This window comes from Peromyscus maniculatus, chromosome 9, assembly GCF_049852395.1.
Source record: "Peromyscus maniculatus bairdii isolate BWxNUB_F1_BW_parent chromosome 9, HU_Pman_BW_mat_3.1, whole genome shotgun sequence".
Taxonomy (NCBI): domain Eukaryota; kingdom Metazoa; phylum Chordata; class Mammalia; order Rodentia; family Cricetidae; genus Peromyscus; species Peromyscus maniculatus.
Window position 1 is genome coordinate 62,251,928 of NC_134860.1, and position 19,609 is coordinate 62,271,536.

The following is a 19,609-nucleotide window of genomic DNA, read 5'->3' on the forward strand; positions in this document are numbered from 1 at the left end:
CGTCTGTATGTTGTACTGGCTTCACCTTCAGGACCCACCCCTGACGCTATTGTGAGGGAAGCTGTGGGGAACAATACTGAAGACCTCTTATATGTTATCTTACAGCTTTCTGTGGTGTCATAATTAGTTTAAAATGAGAACTAACGATTGAAACTCCAAACACAGTAGGCTGGGGAGACGGCTCAGTAGATCAAATGCTTGCCCCGCAAATATGAGGACCTAAGTTCGGTCCCTAGAATCCATGTAAAAAGCCAGGCATGGTAGTATATGCTTGCAATCTCAAAACTAAGAGGCAGAAATGGCTTATTGGCCAGACAGCCTGGCCTGATTTCAAGCTACAGGCCAATGAGGAGTCCCTGTCTCAAAAAACTAGGTGGGAAGCACCCAAGGAACAGCTCCAGAGGTTGCCCTCTGGCCTACACACACACACACACACACACACACACACACACACACACACACACACACACACACACACACTCAAGTGCATGTGTGCTTCTGCACCCCCAAACCTCCAAGCACAATAATATTCTGGGTTCTTCCCTACCATTGCATCAGCTCTTTGCTGAGGCGCGAAGTCTAGATGCTCCAGTGAAATGGCCTTAGGCTTTGCATCTCTGCTCTGAGCGGAGCAGCATGGTTTCCCACATCTGATCCAGAGAGGCCTTCCTGGGAGACTGGGGGATGGGTCAGTCATTCCTCACAGGTTCGGTTCTCTGGGTTCCAGGGTTACACCCGGTTCTGCCGAACCCGATAAAGTGTGCTTCCGTGAGGCCGGTGTGGACCGTGCAGGTTGCCAGAGACTCACCAAAGCTACTCCCTCTGTGTCTTTCAGAGTCGGCCTGAACATACCATCAAAACCTGCCCAGGATTCTGCTGGGAAGCTGGGCTGGAGATGTTCTGTACAGCTTGGCAAGGGGAACAAGGCTTGCTTTCTGATGCCAGCTGCAACTCAGCCCTATGCTGGGGATCTCTGGGCTACATGGCAGCTCTGTTTTTTTTGTTTGTTTGTTTGTTTTTGTTTTGTTTTTCAGTGCTATGGACCAAACCCAGGATCTCATGCATACTAAATAAGCACCCTACCCAGAGCTACAACTCCAGCTTCTAGTTATTAATTTTGAGGAACCTGTTTTCCACATTCATAAACTAGAGCACATTCCTATCAACAGTGCATGTGACTTCTTTATCTCCACATCCTTATCAACACTTATCATCTCCAATGGCCATCATTCTGGGTAGATGGAGGTGTTCGCGCATGTGGTCTTGACCTATTTTTCCCTGGTGACTGGTGGTATCGAGATTTCTCAAATACATATTGGCTGGCTTTCTATCTTCTTGTGAGAAATGTATATTCAGATGTTGCTCACTTTAAAAATCAGGTTGTCTGTTTGCTATTGAGTTGTTTGTTCCTGAAATACTTGGGTAATGGTTAGTGTTACTCATGAAGTTGACAAAATCTGCACTCACCTGGGCAAGGAGTCTCCATGAGGGACTGTCTGGATTAGGGAGGCCTGTGGGCGTGCCTCTAAGGGACGTTCTGAGTTGGGCTGATTGAAATGGGAAGTTCTACCTGAGTGTGAGTGGCATTGTAAAGGACAAAGAGAGACATGAGCACAAGCATTTGTGGTTCTCTGACCCCTGACCCCTCATGTTCCTGCCACTGTGACTCCCTGCAGTGATTAACTGGAACCTGGAACCCTGAGCCCTCTCTGCCCTGAGTACTTTATCACAGCACCAGGAAGAAACCTGGGCAGCTATCAACCTCTGATTGGACATTTGCCCTTGCTTCTCACGGTTTCTTCACTGGGGGCATGTTTCCCCCTGTCTCGGTCAAAGCGTGTCTGTCTGGTGGAATCCCTGTCTTTGGTCTGCCTGCCTGGGCTGCCTGAGCCTCCCAACTCAGATGTGGCTTTTCACACAGTGCATAGGGGACTAGAAGGAGGTCCTCCCCAGCGTCTCCTGACATCTCTGACTTTGTCTTTGATAGGATCTCTCTCTCTCTCAAGGAGTTCCACCCCAGAGGCGTCAGTCAGAATTATATCAAACAGTCCCAGTGTCACTCTAAGGAGACCAAGAGTTTCTTCATGACCAGTGGCCCCTACTGCCCTTTCCTGAAAGATGTAAGGAGTTGTCTCTTGAAGTATGGCTATTAAGCTTCACCGAGGTAGGCAGGGCACCCAGCTATCTCCTCAGGGACCTCAACATCTTTTGAAGCATTTCTCAATACCTAGTAGCCTTGTCTAGCTGTTATTTGAAAGGGTGATGGTCTGTTATTCATCTACCCCTTTGGTCAGGATCACCAAAAGCCAGACTTCTCAAAGGTGCTGCTCTGAGGAATGGTTGGTTAGCACAGGGCATGCCAGGGCGTCCTAGTGAGGACAGCAGGTCCCAACTCAAAATGGAATGGTGAAGGATTCTCCCTCATACTCAAGAACGCTAGGCCAGTGGAGGTCAGTGCAGACAAGAAGACACTGTTCCATCTCCCAACCCTGCTGTTCCTCATAGCGCATACCCTGGACTAAGGTGTCAGCCTTGCCTGTAAGGGAAAGTCCCTTTTCGGGACACGGTACTCCAGCACACAGTCATAGGACCGCTTATCCTTGGTCTTCTGGGACATCGTGGCCTCCAGTTCATACCTCTGACTGCATTGCACGCACAGATGCAGAATTCGGCTGCTGCTGGGTTACCCCAAGACAGAAACTACGAGCCACCTGTCTGTCCTCTGCTTCCCGACACAGAAACAAACACACTTACCACTCAGTCCGACTCAATACAGCACAAGAAAGAGAGGGAATGAGGGGGCACGTGAACACTTCTTAAAGCCGAGGTGGTTTCCATTTCCCAGGGCAAGCAAGCTGGAAGGGATCAGGGAGAAGGCCCGAGTGTCCAACTGCTTCCTGTACCTCTTGACCTTCAGCCATGAGGCATGGCCTTTACAACTTGTTGAGCGTAGATGGCTAGTAAAGGACATCCTTCCGCCGCCCTCCCAGAAGGACAGTGTCCTGAGCCCTCACTCTGCGGAACCCGGACGCATGCTCTGAAATAAGAAGACACTACCACACAGTGAGGAGAGCAAGGCCTTTACGGTGGCCCTGGGAGAAGGCAGGGCCTGTTCTGGCTATGGGGGCCTTAGTGGGAAAAGTTACTCTTTAGCAGGAATGACCGTGATTTAATAACACACTGCCCGAATGTGACAGAGACACGACAGCTGAGTCCATACCCCTCTCTCCTGCCTCCCCTCCCTTCACACATGTCCGTGCACACATGCACATGTGCACACCCGCCCTCTTCTTTGAAGTGCTCTGTGTGGTCTACACAGACATGGAATGAAAACAGTTACGGGGGAAGTGTACGTGGCAGAAACCTCAATACCGTATCCTCATCGGGTTAAGGTCCCTGTGTTCTCATGGGGCAAGCGGGGAGATGGAAGGCAGGCAGGTGGGGAAACCGCGGGAAACCCTGACTCCACAGTGGGGAGCAGGGTTGGATAACTGTGCCCAAAGAACAAAGGGGTCTGGCTAGGGGAATCCTGGAAACTACATCAGGATTCCCAATACAAGTCCCAAGACCCGGAACACCCTTGACATTCTTATTATTCTTATTCTTTCTATTATTATTGAAACATAGCAGTTAGCTGGGACATCGTGGTTCAGCCTTCCAAAGGTTGAAGGAGCCAAGTTCAAGGCCAAAGCAAACAACAGAGTTAACACCCATCTAAAAACAAAACCAAGAAACCCCAAACCATGAACAATACAAATATAAAACAAACAAACAAAAACCCTAAAATCCACAGTTGGTGACTGCCACCAAGTGGTGGTGAGCAGAACAGCAGGACCTTGTACTCAGATCCTGGGTCCTCCTTTGGTGCCTCTGCAGCAGCCTCTTGGATGTGTGTGGAGGCCTTGTGTTCGCTACTCGACACTGGCATTACGGTGAGTCTGACCCGAGAGTTCCTCTCAGAGACACGAGCCTCTGAAGATCTTGGGGTGCCTGGAGCTTAGTGAGATACTCCATCTCACTGCCCCAAGGCTGAGGCCAGGCTGCCCTGACCTCTATCCTGCAGGAAAGGAGTCTGCAGCTCACAGACGTGCTGAGAACTAGCTTCTGGCCACCATGCTCCTGCTGTTTCCTGGATCTAGCATGCTAGCTTTCTTTTCTTTACTGATCTGAGATATGTTCCAAATGGATACAGGCTTGAGGTCAAGGGCTTTGTGGTCAAGCCAGAGGTGAAAAAGCTGGGAGCTTGCTGGGCCTGGTCCCATCAACCCAGGGCTTCTGCCTCCAGGGGCAGCATCCCTCAAATAGCAGAGAGAAACTTCTGCTTTATGGATGACACCAACTGAGGCACAGTTCAGCCACAGCAGAGCCGGGCCAGCGCTCATGTAACAATTGTTACAATGCTCCCAGCAGTTGCCAGGCACAGCGTAGGGCCTCCTCTCACCTCTCTCCCTTCAGGGCTGTGTCTGTCACCCCTTGGGTGTCCTGTCACTCAGAGGCCTGTTCAAGTTCTCTTCTTTGGGAGGAACCAAAGTTCTTCCCCGAGTAGGGCTGAGAAGACAGCCTGTCTTGAACCACTCTGCCACCTTGTGGCCTCACTTGGGAATGACAGCTGCACCAGGCCGGTCTCGGCAGCTTCTTGGCTGTGTCCTCACACAGACTGCCCTTAACTTCCCCCAAGCTCCCCTCTCTTTGTGAGCTCTCTCTAAGAACCTACCAAGGAGCCGCTCTCCCCAGGCCCAGCCTTCCCCCCTCTCCTGATCTGTCTCTACCTGTCATAGGCAGTGACATTTTTGTGCTGTGTCTGTTCCCCCCGGAAGCATGGAGGGCAGACATTCTGCTCCCTGCTTCATCCAGGTGGCTGGAACAGATTGGCACGACTCAGCAAATGTTTGATGACTGACTCAAGACCTTCAAATACGCTGTCTCTAGACACGTGCTGTTTAGTGTAACTTCAGGTAGCCTATGGCATCTTGTAGGCAGTTTTTCTGCGTTTAACTCTGTTCATGCCTTATTAAAACATAAGCTCAATAATAATTCATGGCAAACACTAGAAGGCTACCATCATTAATATTCTATACCATATGTGTGTGTGTATGTGTGTGTGTATATTTGTGTATGTACATACATACACAAAGTCACACTTGATCTCCTCTACCACTGGATGGCAGGTTAGGAGCTGGACTTGTGCATTTCATGTTTTGGGACTTGGGGACTCAGTAAATTAAGAGACTAAAAAGATCAGCTCCTGAGCAGACAATCTGGGGTATCTTTTTGGCTTCACCCTGAGCCGCTGTCCCATGCTTTCTTTCATGGGCAGCTGAGAGGTCAGGGGACCATCACACGGACATGTTTTGGGGATGGTGACAGTGCAGTGTGGGGGGAGCGAACCGTGCTGTGAGCCCAGGTCTAGAGAATCATCAGTTCTCAGCATTGTCCCTTTGCTGCCTTAGTCAGCTGGGCAGCCAGGGCTGAGGGGTGACGCTGGGGAGGGTCATAATGCACCCCAAACTCTCACATTGGGGCTTCAACTGCAAATTCACTTCTGGGAGTCTGAGCTTTCATAGTCGTCCCCCTGGCCCTGTGTCCAGATTTCCTCTGTACGGACATGAGCCACCCTGGACCCAGTCCCCTTCGTGACCTCATTTCACCTTAAGGACATTTTTAAAGACCCCTGTGCTAGTACAGAATATCTGACAGAAAGCGACGTTGGGAGGGTTTATTCTGGCTCCGAGTTTAAGGGCACAGTCGTCAGGGCAGGACAGGCATGGTGGCAGGAGGGGCGGGAGGCAGCTGGTCACGTGGCACCCGCAGTGAGGAGACAGATAGCCATGGATGTGGTGCTCAGCTCACTCTCCTTTTCACTGAGACGGGGCTCCAGCACTGGGATTCGTACCAGCCACATTCAGGGTGGGTTCTTCCCACCTCAGCTGGCATATTGTGAAAACTCCCCCACCGACCTGCTCAGAGGTCTGTCTCCTGGGTTACCTGAGCCCTGTCAGGTTGACAAGCAATATTAACCCTTACGGCCCCCATCCTCAAACACAGTCAGGTTGTGAGGTACTGGAGGGAGGGTTGGACTTCTCTATAGGGACCATCATGAGATGATTGATTTGCCCCACCCCCAATCAGGCCCATGCTATCTTTCTGCACACGCCACCTTCTTTCCCCACTCACCTGTTCACTCTTCGGAGAACCTGAGATCTGCCAGTCCAGAGTATGCCCCTGGGGTCAGTGACCAGGAGGGTAGAAACCCCAAGGTGCTCTGGAGTCCTCTGCTGGCAGAGATGCACACAGGTAGGTGCAAAGGTCCCCATGGTACAGGGTTATTTCTGCTGATGCACCAGCAAAATCCTAAAGTGAGGACTGTCTGTCTATGGTTGGGCTGGCCACCAGCATATCCCCACCGAGTGGCAGGAGGGTCTCCTCCAAGGACTGACAAGCCTGTGGGAAGGCCAGTGACTGTCACACGCCCCAACTTGTCTCCACTCATTTAGATGAGTGTCTTCCCAACCCCAGACCCATTTCTTAACCAGATAAACAGCGGATTGGGATTAAAGCCAACAGCAAGATGTAAAAGCCATGTGAACTCAGCCGAGTCTTTGTGACTTATTTTCCCAAACAAACAGATCAGGTGATTTCTATTCTACATCCCCTTTAGTTGGACGTTTAAAAAAAGTCTCTGTGTGTGTGCCTGACTGTATGGATGGTATACATCAGTGTGCAGGAGCATAGCAAGGTGAGAAGAGGGGATTTGATCCCCTGGAACTGGAGTTACGTACGGGTGGTGAGGAGCAGTCACGTGAATACCGGGAACTGGACCTGGGTCCTCTGCAAAAGCAGCAAGCACTCTTAACCACTGAGCCATCTCTCCAGCCTCCGAAGGTGATGGGTAGAAAGGGACTTCATTCAGGTAGGAGGGATGAAAGGAGTCACTAGCTAGAGAAGGCCCCTCCCACCAGAAACTGCCTTGAACCTGACAGGTGACCAAGGGTGACAGCCAGGTTCACCAGAGTGAGCTGTCCCCATCTGGCTGTGTCCACGTTCAGTCCCCGAACCAGGCCTCCAGCCTGCCTTTGGGGTCCTCCTGTTTCTGCCCTCACCCCAAGCTCCATGATGTTGGCCCAGATTTGTAGCCAGGCCCCAAAGCATATTCTCACATACATGCTGGGGGTTAGAGACGGCATCACTTTATTCCCAGTTGGACAAGGCTCTGAGTAGCACACAGGACAGAAGGCAGGACAGGAGGCAGCGTTTGGGGTAGCCCAGTGCTTGGCATTTGGAGGAATGGCTGCGTCCTCTGGTTTTCTTCTTGCCAGAGTCCCTCAAACGCTTAACACCCAAGGGCTTCCCCTCTATCTGGGCTATTTTCTGAATCCACAGGGTATAGTTTGACAACACGGTGTATATTCCTGGAACGCCTTTTTCTCCACAGCTCTTGCCCCAGCTGATGATGCCCACCTGATACCACTTCTTTCCAGGCTCTGTGTTGCAGACAAGTGGTCCCCCACTGTCACCCTGTGGACAGAGAACACAGCTCCATAGTAAGTCCATTTTTAGCTGTCCATTGAGGCCAGGCACATCTCATTCATGGGAAGAGATCTATTGACCTGGTCTATTCAAATAAATGATGTGTCAAATAAATTTGGTTACCACTGACCAAGGTGACCACCCCATCCTGGCCCTATGGGAGAAATGTGCCGCTGATGAGTGGTTTGTGGAGTCATGGGGTGCAACAAACAAGGCCAGCTCAGTTGGTAGAGCATGAGACTCTTAGTCTCAGGGTCATGGGTTCGAGTCCCACATTGGGTGTCAAATGTAGTAGAGGGCGCCATTTGTAGCTGTAAGTTTTCCTGTGTCCCACCTGGCCCACGGTCGGGGCACATCTCTCACCCACAGCCTGTCTTCCGTACTCTCTCTGGAGTTTCTCTCCTCAAGCCTCTCTTTCTGATCCTGCACACTGCTGGCCTTGTATGTTACACCCCACATTAAAAAGGCTAGGCATGGTGACAAAAGTTTGTGATCCCAGTGCCACAGAGTCAGAGACAGGTGGAAAACTGGTGGAATCCTGAGGGCTTTAGTGACCCTAAAGACCTGAAATCGTCTGTGGACTTGTTGCATGCTCACCCTCCAGGGGGACCCCAATAAGTGCCAGGGATACTGTGGGTACAGCCTTTACCCAAAGACTCAGAATTCCTGCCTTGGTTCCATGACTCAAGGCCCTCATGCCTACGTGCTTTTCAGACTTGTGTGTGTGTGTGTGTGTGTGTGTGTGTGTGTGTGTGTGTGTGTGTGTGTGTGTGTACATGCACATGTGCATGCATATAAATGCTCCTGAGTGTACACATAGGTTCAGGTGTGCGCAGAGGCCAGAGAACAACTTCACCTCCAGTTTCTCAGACATTGTGTCCACTAACGACTATTGGTCTTTTTGTTTTGGTTTCAGTTTGTTTTGTTTTTGTTTTGAGAATATAGTTCTCTCACTAGCCTGGACTTGCCTGTTAGGCCGGCTAGCCTCAGAGTCCCAGGGGGGTCTCTTACCTTTTCTGTGCTGAGAATACAAGTGTATGCCACTATGCCTGGCTTTTTTTTTTTAACATGGGTTTGGGGGACCAAACTAGGGTCCTCAAGCTTGCTTTAGTGAGCCCTTCCCAGGCTCTAGAATCTGAATCTATTCCCAGGGGAGGGGAGACACTCTTGCAAGGGAAACACCTACGGGTGGGCTACAGGCTAAGGGAGGGGCTGCTGGCCCTCGTTACCTGGCAGGCATCATAGGTCTCATTGCCATATGCAGCACACAGCATGTTTGTGGTCAGCTTCGTAAATATCTTTGTGCATTCCTTCCAGTCTATAATATGCATCGGTGCCTTCATCAGGTCGGTTTTTGAAGATGTTTTATTGACTGGCATAGAGAGAAAGCACATTGGACAGGCCACCAGGTCGGGGCGGGGTGGTCTCTATGCAGACAATGAAGCTGATCTGGCCTGGAGACAGCCTTATACCCTCCTGTGCCAGCCCAAACCCTCTCCTTCCTGCTCCTTATAGACTCAGGACCCACAGCCTTCAGATAACCCACACTTGAACTTTATCTATCATCACTGAAATGTTCCTCTCATTTAGAACCTTAGTTCTCTTCCGGACCAGTTCCACCAAAGCTCCAGGATTTGACAACCCCAGGAAACATATTTGTGAGCCTTTCCCTGCCACTCCTATCACTATTGTTTATTACAGGAACACAGCACTCCTAGCTCCCATCCCTGCTACGGGGCCATTAAAAACACATTTGTACCGCAGTGAAAAAATTATCATTAGGTTTTTCCAGCACTGATAGATGTGCTGGATTGTCTTTTGAAAAGATTTAAACTTTGAGTGTGTGTGTGTGTGTGTGTGTGTGTGTGTGTGTGTGTGTACACGTATGTATCTGTGTGTGCATAAGCACATGAGTGCCCACAGAGGCCAGAAGAGGGCATCCGATCCCCTGGAGCTGGAGTTACAGGCAGTTGTGAACCTCTCAACACAGGTGCTAGGAACAGAACTCAGACCTCCTACAAGAGCAGAATGGGACTCGGTGGGTACACTGAGCCATTTCTCCAGCTCCTGGCCGGATCTTGGAGGTTCACAGTTTAAATTTGAAAGGCCTCTAAGAGCAGGCCCATGTTCTGAGCACTTGTTTCTCCACAGATGGGGCTGATTTTGGAGGCTATGGAACCTTTATGGGGTGGGGCCTAGCTGCTGGGAGTAGGTCTCTAGAGTAGGCCTTTGAAGATGATTCTTGCTTCCCTGTTCTGTCCTGCTCTCTGCTCCCTGGCCTACTGCACGGTGAGTACCCTCTGCCCCATGCTACCACCCCTGGGCTCAGAGCCGCTATGCCCGGCCTTCCCCAAATAATGAACCAAGATCCCTGAAATCCTGAGCCAAAATAACCCTTTCTTCTCACATGTTTCTGGGAGACATTTTGGTCCTACACAAAATAATGAGTACAAAAGGGATGACAAGAAGCAGTGTCTTGGCCTCCGGCAGCAGGAATTTGTCTGAATGTCTCAACTCTCATCACAGAAATTCATAGTTATTCCTTCACAGGGTGCTTTAACCTTGTAGATCCCCATCTCCCTCTTTCCCCACTTCTAAGTCTTGTCTGGAGCCAGCAGCTGGCTCTCCCTGTCTTCCTCTGCTAAGCTGCTAAGAGAAGTCAAGTTCCAGGCTCAGTTCACACAAGACATCGTCATGGGCCCGAGGCTTGCTTCGGCTTTAGGCTGGGTGGTTCCTCTCTCTCTCCTACCCATTGTTTCTTTTGGGGGTTTTCTTAAGGGGGGCAGTCAAGTGGGGATTTACTCACACATTCCTGCTCTGTATATGTTTCCTATTTTGACTAAGTAACAGCCTAACATGTCATAAATGGTAACATTAACACTTCAGGAGCATTACAAGCCCAGCCTTGAGTTGGGCATCATGGGAGCCTGTAGGAACAAGGTAGGAGTCATTACCATGTGAGAACTAAAAATACAACAGTAGGGCCTTTGGACAACTATGGTGGTTGAAATTCCACTAAGCACACAGACAAGACCACTCTGTGCCGGCTGACCATACCCAGGGATTGGTTCAGAGTTGGCATCTCAGCCGCAGCATCTCTCTGGCACCCAGAAGAGGCTGAGTCCAGGCTCCTAAGAGCCCAGTGTGTGGAGGTTTCTTCCACTGAAAGCCACCCCACCACCCTCTCACTCTTCCTTGTCCTTCCTCACTGCTCTCCCGGATCCCGTAGTTCCCATGAGGCCCCGGGCAGTCACGTACCTAAGTTGGTTATGCCCCATCCTGCCACCCAACAGTCATGCCAGCTGGAAGGGGTGGGTTGGAAAGGCAGGCAGATGGGCACTGTCAGATCATTGAATTTGATGGGCGTGGCCAGCAGCAACAAGGCAATATCATTGTCCATGTTGTGTCTTTGAAAGTTTTTGTGGCGAATTATGCTGCTGACCTCTAGTTCCGTGGGTGAGGAGGTAGTCAAGTCATTGGTTCCCACTATGACTGTCAGTTCTTTTGGGCTGGTGGCACAGAGCCAGAGGGAAGGAAGGAAGAAGAACGGAAGCTGGAGTGAACAGAAGAGGTCAATGGGTCTAAAACTCTAAACCCACCGTAGTTCTAGAGGCCTTTTAGGACCTTGTCCCACGGGGGCAGTTGTTCAGAGGGCTTACAGATTTGAAGAGTATAGAAAGAACATGGTATCTCCTTTCCCTGTTATGACCAAATATTTGACAAGACACTGTGTGAAGAGACGCTTATTCGGACCCAGTTTAAGATATAGTTCATTTTGGCAGAGAAGGTGTGGTGTGGGAGAGAAGGCTACATGCCCATATTTGTATGAAACGGGAGCAGATGGAGACTGTGGCTGGAAGTGGGCTGGGTTATCAAGGTCCCCCACCCAGTGACCTACTTCTTCTATTTAGGTCCAACCTCCTAAAGGTTCCACAACCTCCCAATACAGCACTAGAACCTGCAGACCAAGTGTTCGAACACACGAACCTGTGGGTGACATGGCACCTTCAGATACTAACAGAGGGAGTAGACTTGTGACCTTGGGGTTTCCAGACCTGAATGAGATGCTAGTGTTGAACTAGTTCAGTTCTGGGCTCTCTGAGGACCCCCCGCCCTTCGCTGGCTTGTTTTTATGTCAATGGACACAAGTGAACGTCATCCAGAGGCAGGAGCCTCAATTAAGAAAATGCCTCTGTAAGATCAGGTTGCAGGCAAGCCTGTGGGGCATTTTCTTTCGTTCTTTCTTTCTTTTTTTTTTTTTTTTATCTCTGTTAATATATTTATTAACCAATCAATAACTTTATATATATATATATTATTTTACAATACCATTCAGTTCTACATATCAGCCACGGGTTCCCTTATTCTCCCCCCTCCCACCCCCTTCCCTTACCCCCAGCCTACCCCCCATTCCCACCTCCTCTAGGACAAGTCCTCCTCCGAGGACTGCGATCAACCTGGTAGACTCAGTCCAGGCAGGTCCAGTCCCTTCCTCCCAGACTGAGCCAAGTGTCCCTGCATAAGCTCCAGGTTTGAAACAGCCAACTCATGCAATGAGCGCAGGACTTGGTCCCACTGCCTAGTTGCCTCCCAAACTGATAAAGCCAATCAACTGTCTCACCTATTCAGAGGGCCTGATCCAGCTGGGGGTCCCTCAGCCTTTGGTTCATAGTTCATGTGTTTCCATTCACTTGGCTATTTTTTTTTCAATAATTGAGTAAAACCGAAATTTATTATAAGCCGCAGTCGTCCTAGGGACCTCCATGCTATATATATAGCCTCTATGGTTCTATGGGTTGTGGTCTGATTGTTCTTTATTTTATATCTAGAATCCACCTATGAGTGAGTACATACCATGACTGTCTTTCTGGGTTTGGGTTACCTCACTCAGGATGATTTTTTCTAGTTCCATCCATTTGCCTGCAAATTTCATGCTTTCATTGTTTTTCTCTGCTGAGTAGTACTCCATTGTGTATATGTACCACATTTTTTCCATCCATTCTTCCGTTGATGGGCATCTAGGTTGTTTCCAGGTTCTGGCTATTACAAATAGTGCTGCTATGAACATAGCTGAGCATGTATCTTTATGGTATGAATCAGCATTCCTTAGGTATATGCCCAAGAGTGGGATGGCTGGGTTTTGAGGTAGTTCGATTCCTAATTTTCTGAGAAACCGCCATACTGATTTCCACAGTGGTTGTACAAGTTTACATTCCCACCAACAGTGGAGGAGTGTTCCCTTTGCTCCACATCCTCTCCAACATTGGTTGTCATTGGTGTTTTTGATCGTAGCCATTCTAACAGGTGTAAGGTGGTATCTCAGAGTCGTTTTGATTTGCATTTCTCTGATGATTAAGGATGTTGAGCATTTCTTTAAATGTCTTTCAGCCATTTGTAGTTCTTGTTTTGTGAATTCTCTGTTTAGCTCTTTAGCCCATTTATTAATTGGACTGTTCAGTATTTTGATGTCTAGTTTCTTGAGTTCTTTATATATTGTGGAGATCAATCCTCTGTCAGATGTGGGGTTGGTGAAGATCTTTTCCCATTCTGTTGGCTGTCTTTTTGTCTTATTGACTGTGTTTTTTGCCCTGCAAAAGCTTCTCAGTTTCAAGAGGTCCCATTTATTAATTGTTGTGCTCAGGGTCTGTGCTGTTGGTGTTTTATTTAGGAAATGGTCTCCGGTGCCAATGTGTTCAAGAGTGCTTCCTACTTTCTTTTCTATTAAGTTTAGTGTAACTGGATTTATGTTTAGGTCTTTGATCCACTTGGACTTGAGTTTTGTGCATGGTGACAGATATGGATCTATTTGTAATCTTTTACATATTGACATCCAGTTATGCCAGCACCATTTGTTGAAGATACTTTCTTTTTTCCATTGTATAGTTTTGGCTCCTTTGTCAAAAACCAGGTGTTCATATGTGCATGGATTAATGTCAGGGTCTTCAGTTCGATTCCATTGGTCCGTATGTCGGTTTTTATACCAGTACCAAGCTGTTTTTATTACTATAGCTCTATAGTAGGGTTTGAGGTCAGGGATGGTGATGCCTCCAAGGGTTGCTTTATCGTATAGGATTCTTTTAGCTATCCTGGGTCTTTTGTTTTTCCATATAAAGTTGAGTATTTTTCTTTCCAAGTCTGTGAAGAATTGTGTTGGGATTTTTATGGGGATTGCATTGAATCTGTAGATTGCTTTTGGTAAGATTGCCATTTTTACTATGTTAATCCTACCTATCCATGAGCATGGGAGATCCTTCCATTTTCTGATATCTTCTTCAATTTCTTTCTTTAGAGATTTAAAGTTCTTATCAAAAAGGTCCTTCACTTGTTTAGTTAGTGTTATCCCAAGGTATTTTATATTATTTGTGGCTATTGTAAAGGGTGATGCTTCTCTGACTTCTTTGCATTTTCTTAATTAGTGATAGAGAAGGGACAAGTCCATTATGGGCAGTGTCATCTCTGGGCTGGTGATCCTAGGTTCTATAAGAAAGCAGCCTGAGCAAGCCATTGAGAGCAAGTCATGGCCTCTGTATCAGCTCCTGCCTCCAGGTTCCTGTCCTGTTTGAGATCCTGTCCTGACGTCCGTCAGTGATGGACGATGATGTGGAAGTGTAAGCCAAATAAACCCTTTCCTCCCCACGTTTTCGGTTATGGTGTTTCATCACGGCAATAGTAACCCTAACTAAGACGCCCACAGAGGACCGATTGGCATGGAGAAAACCAGCGGTCGGAGAGGCAAGGTGGTGGCACACACAGCAGCAGTCCCTGCTTGTGTCATTAAGTTCCCCGACCATTTAGAAATGAGGGCCAGGGTTTCATTTGGAGCTTCCACTGGACACACAGAGAGAGCTTCCAAAACAAAGCACCAGCCAGGAAAGATGGCCAGGGGCTTCTTAACTATCTTAACCGGTCTCCAAGTCTCCTGCAAGAGGAGGAGCTACAGCATTCTTGGTTTGGGTGGGTCTGGAGACAGAACCCATGACATCAACCATGTCTGGCCAAACACCCTATCACTGAGCCATGTTACATCCCATCCTAAAGCTTATTTTATTATTTTGAGACAAGGCCTCAGCGAGTTGCCCCAGCTGGCCTCAAATGAGCGCTCCTCTTGCCTCGGGTTTCCAGCAGCTGGGATTACAGGCTATGCCTTCTCTTCCCATAGTTTCCTGAACTTTTTTTTAAAGGAGGTGAAGGCAAACTCCAGATTTTCTTCCCTGCCTTTGTCTACCGGATATACACTTGGGCAAGTGATACAGTCATCAGACCTCCATTTCCCTCTCTGCAAAATAATGATTTCTTTTACCTCCTTCCAAAGGTCATTGTGGAGTCAAATAAATTAGTATATAGGAAAAGTCCTAGCAAAGACCTTGGCGTGTGGGTAATTGTCAATGCTAGATGCCCACTGATGGCCTAGGACAAATCAATCTCTGTAAGAACCAAGAAGAGGGGCAACAGACAGGCAAGAAAGCCAGATGTGAAGAGTTAGAACTTCCTCCTAGGAACGCTTGAATGTCATAGGAGAGGTATGGGGCCAAGGCCTTAGGGACGGGGTGACCTCAGGCACTGTCTCCAGTCAGCTGCATCAGTCTCCAGACTGGAAGGAAGGAGGGGAGTCATTTTTGTCTGTCTAGGGGGCCAATTTCACTAGGATCCCTCTCACAGCCTGTGTGTGGCTGAGTACACGCCATCTCCCCCCCCCCCCCCAATAACTTGAGGCCTCAGTACTTACGAAATCTCAGAATAAAAGCAGTGAGCCACGGTGAGGATCCACCACTCGCTGATAATGGAGCCGCCACATAAATGATGATTCATTTCTCGAATGCTCACCTGCCACGGAAACTCACCCACCTCAGCCTCCTGCCCTCCTATGATCCTGGAGTGTCGAGTTCTGCTGTCGTAGAGGGGTCTCACGCCACATTCTGAAGGAATGCGAAGCCAAAGGGAAAGACAGACTGTCAGTCAACCTGTGGCAGGCCAGGCTGGGTCTAGCTTGGGGAGAGAAATCCCTGGGGATGTTCTGAGGCCAGGACACCAAGGCTCCCCCGCTGTGACAGGAAGGAGCCTACGGCTCTGGCTGTGGGGTGGAGGTGTTGGCTCTGTCCACATCCTGCATGGGCTCTCAGGACGGCAGCTTTACCAAGCCTGTTTCTAACCAGTGAACCCGGAAGAAAATTCTTTCAGAAGCCGACTCCTATGGGGTGGGCAGAGCGGGACCACCAGAGGCACACACCAGGTCTAGCAACTGTGTCACGGGACTGGCAAATCTCTCCCCTTACAAAGCAACAGAGATCTGTGGGATGGAATGAACCTGCTGGTCGTCAAATGGCTGGTGGCGTGGTCTTGTCATCCTCAAGGCCCTGAAGAAAACAGAGGCGTGGTGGGGAGGTGGCTCAGGTGGCAAACCTCTCACCACTCAAGCACAAGGTCCTGAGTCGGAGCCCCCAGAAGCCACGTAAAAATATCCAGGTGTGGTAGTATGGCTGTACCATCAGTGCTGGGGAGGCAAAGACAGGCATGATCCTGGGGGTTCAGCCAGCCCCACCTACTCGGTGAATTCTAGGCCAATGATGGCACCCTGTCACAAAAGACAAGGTGGACGGTAGCCGAGGAACAACCCTTGAGTTCGTCCTTGGACCTTTACACACACACGTGCATACATATGTGCACTGCCCCAAACAGGCAAACACACACACACACACACACACACACACACACACACACACACACACACACACACACACACAGAAGGGAGACTCAAGACAAAGAGAGATACTACAGCGCTGACTCCGAGGAAGGAAGCAAAGATCCAGACCAGCCACTCAACGTCAGAACATGGACAGTGGCAATTCTCCCCCACTGCTCAGGCCGGGCATGGTCCTATCCACCCTCGCCTTCACCCTGGGATCCCCACATTGTACTTCTACCCTACGGACCACGGAGAAGAAGCTGGTGGGACTTGAACCACCCAGCCTGTGATGATGTGACAGGAGCCCTGGGTAAGGAAGAGGTGCACAAGACCCCCACGGAGTCATGAAAAGTGCCAGAAGCCACTAGAAGCCTTTAGTATTGTCATCTGGTCCATATAGGACAGCTGTGCCGCTCAGCAGCTGGCGGCAGAGGCTGCAGCTGCTGGGCTGTGAAAGAAAGCCGAGACTTGGCAGTGTATGTCAAGAGCCTTAAGCGGTCTGTAACACACAAATGTCTTCTCCTGGGCTTTTGACCTTGACATCCTCTTTGTTCACCAAACACACTCACGGTGCTCACCTTGGGTCTGACACTGTTAGAGGCGCTGCAGAAAGATGAACTCATGTTCCTTTTCACGATCACACTGAAGTAGTGCTGCCTCAGACAAAGGTGAATTGTCCAAGAGCACACAGCCTAGTCAGTGGCCTGACCCAAATCTAAAGCCAGGCCACCTGCTTCTCAGTTACTCTGTGCCTGGAATGTTCGCTCCTTGGTGGCCTGCTTGCTCTCTGTGTTTAGGCTTTCCCTACAAGAATCACTTCTTCAGTGACGCTTCCTCCAACATGACCCTGTGCCCTGGCCATTCCATGTTGTCTGCTGCCTTAGCTGTCTCCATTGCGTTACAGTGGACACCAGCTCGTTGCGGAGCCCTTCTGTCTGCCACTGACCCCAGAATGCCAGCTCCAAGTGGAGAAAGCAGCATGCATGTCTTGGTGATGCTGTGTCTTCAGGATGGGGCCATACCACCTGTCAGAGAGGCACTCAATGACCAGGAGACTCAATCCTCTAACAGAAGGATTCTGTGCTAGAACTGTCGTAAGGGGAAAATCTGGGTATTGGAAGACGTCCCTTGGGGGGGGGGGGTCACAACAGCAACAGACGGAAGACAAGCTGGTGTCATGGTATCTGTGCCCTGAACTATCTCTCAGCCATGTAAATGAGGCTCATGGGGAGTTTCTAGTGATGTGGGGGAGGTACCTGTGATATAAACTTGAATGAAAAGATCAGGATCAGGATATGAATCAGACTTGAGCGGGCAGTGAGCTGGCTCGGTGGTTAAAGCCATTGTTGCCAAGGCTTATGGTCTGAGTTCCACTCCAGGGGAACTAAATGGTGTAAGGAGGCGGCTGATTCCCACAGCTGCTCTCTGACCTCCGCATGTGTGCTATGAGGCACACACACACACACACACATACACACACACACACACACACACACACACACACACACACACACTAAATTAAAATGCAATAACTTCAACAAATCGTATTTGAACCTTATGTGATTTATCTTGTTAGAAATGTGGGCCCATGTGAGGAAGCCAATACATCGAGATAACCCCCCAGAGAGAGGCTTGACTGACTGATTGGCCAGTGAGTGTCTGTTCCAGGCCCCTCTCTCTGATGCAGCTACAGAATTGGCTAGGGGCTAGGTTCTGGGCAGACAGCAGAGGTCGGTTTGTGATCTCCTTATCCAATGACTCAAGGGAACACTGCTTAGCCTGGCTCATCTCCTCCCTTCTCATCCCTATGATGGGCGTGAGGCTCCACCCCACCAGGCTAGCCTACGGATCCAATGTGGTGATGGTGTTTGAAGGGCCCCTCAAAGTGCTTGGCACGGAGCAAAATCCTCAAGCCACAGTTGGTTCGGGACTTCTCAGGTCCGTTTTGCGCCGAAGCCCCCATGGAACTGGCAGAAAATTCCACTCTCTACATCCTTGGTCCTGAGAACACCCCCATAACACCAACGTGGAAGCAGCCAGAACACCAAACCTGAAGGCAACATCAGCGGCCCCCACAGGGAGGGGTCATTCGAGTGACTTGGACTCCAGAGGGACCAGTTCTGCCTATGGTGTCCCCGTGCCCTCCTCCGTGGAGTGTCCCCGGGCCACACTGAAGGCTGGGCAGACAGACATGTTTGCTCTGCTCAGAGGCAGTGTGGAGAGTGCTGGAAGGAAGTCTGGGTACAGCTCAGACGGGTCCAAGTCAAAGTTGTGTCCCCGTGGAGGCTAATTCCCCCCACCCCTGAAGCTGTGAAATAAACTTGGGTTGTATAAGAGGAGAACGGGGGCTAGGCGTCCATCACTCTTGGATTTCTCATCGTAGGTGTTGATGTGACCAACCGCTCCAAGCTCCTGTCTCCTCATTCCCCACCCATGGTGGACTATAAGCTTGAACTGTGAACCAGAATAAGTCCTTTCTCCCTAAGTTGCTTTGTCAGAGTATTTTATCATAGAAGCGGCGGGGGGGGGGGGGAATTAAGTCACTTCTACTTCCTGGCCCAAGCTCTGGGCACCTCCTTATTTCTTGGTTTTGGTGAGGTAGAATTTTAATTTTCCAAGCCAAAACTCCACGATTAGACAGGTAGCCCCTAAGAGGGATGGGTGTGGGGGGGGTCTGTGCTCTTGAAGGTGGCCTCCTGGTGGCCCATTGGCTAATGCCTGGGTCATGTCCACTGTCTCCTTTGTCCTCAATGCTCACCACATATCGATAGGATGAAAGGAGGCGAGGAGAGGTGTCCTGGCTGGCCCTGCTTGGGTCAGCAGCTCTGGCCAGAGGGAGAGGAGTCCACGTACCAACATTTGCTCCCAGGGTGTGGGCAACAAGTAGCAGAATGGAGGGCAGGATCATGGCGCCTGCTGTGCTGTATGCTGGAGGTTAGGAGGCTGGGCTGAGTGAATGGTGCCTGCTGGCTGTTCAGATGCCTTAGGCTAGGCAGGCTATCGATGTCATAATGGCTGTGTTGAGAACTCACATGAAGTCACGAAGACTCCTCTTAAATCATTTCCTTTCTGTGATGCCTCGCCCAGGACTTCATCCTTGAAGACTTTATCCCTAGAACTTCCCTTTCAGCCGGCCTGACTCCCATCCTTATCACCCAGCCTCTTTGGACACTGGGGTTTTTGGTCCTGTCGTAACTGTTTCTTCTAAAGGTCCACGAGCTTCCCTTTCTGGGGAGCCTATCACATTGAGTTGTCACCGCAAAAGTCAGGCCAGACTTGCAAACTGGCCGCCAGGCTGGGAGCTGGATGAACATGGCTGAGACAGCCATTCTTATAGACTAGGTAGCTACCAGAGTCTCAGCCTCTTTTGGCATGCTGATAGCCGTGATTGGACTACAC

The 19,609-nt window shown here is 49.7% G+C and overlaps 1 protein-coding gene across 3 annotated transcripts; it reads right to left on the bottom strand.

Annotated features, from left to right (window-relative positions):
• Nucleotides 1-7,171: 7,171 nt before the first annotated feature.
• Prss55 (serine protease 55) lies at nt 7,172-19,204 on the bottom strand. Of its 3 annotated transcripts, none has more exons than XM_042285007.2 (6): nt 19,064-19,191; nt 15,755-15,881; nt 15,254-15,443; nt 10,786-11,036; nt 8,757-8,899; nt 7,172-7,515 (listed from the first exon to the last, which is right to left on the bottom strand). In XM_042285007.2, exons 3-6 carry the CDS (start codon nt 15,334-15,336, stop codon nt 7,189-7,191), a joined length of 804 nt encoding a protein of 267 aa, XP_042140941.1. In that variant the 5' UTR covers nt 15,337-15,443; nt 15,755-15,881; nt 19,064-19,191; the 3' UTR covers nt 7,172-7,188. The 3 variants fall into 3 exon arrangements, with proteins under 3 accessions (XP_042140941.1, XP_076401300.1, XP_006988861.1); XM_076545185.1 differs by lacking the exon at nt 15,755-15,881 and adding an exon at nt 12,149-12,222 and having other exon boundaries at nt 18,969-19,180; XM_006988799.4 differs by lacking the exon at nt 15,755-15,881 and having other exon boundaries at nt 19,064-19,204.
• Nucleotides 19,205-19,609: the final 405 nt, after the last annotated feature.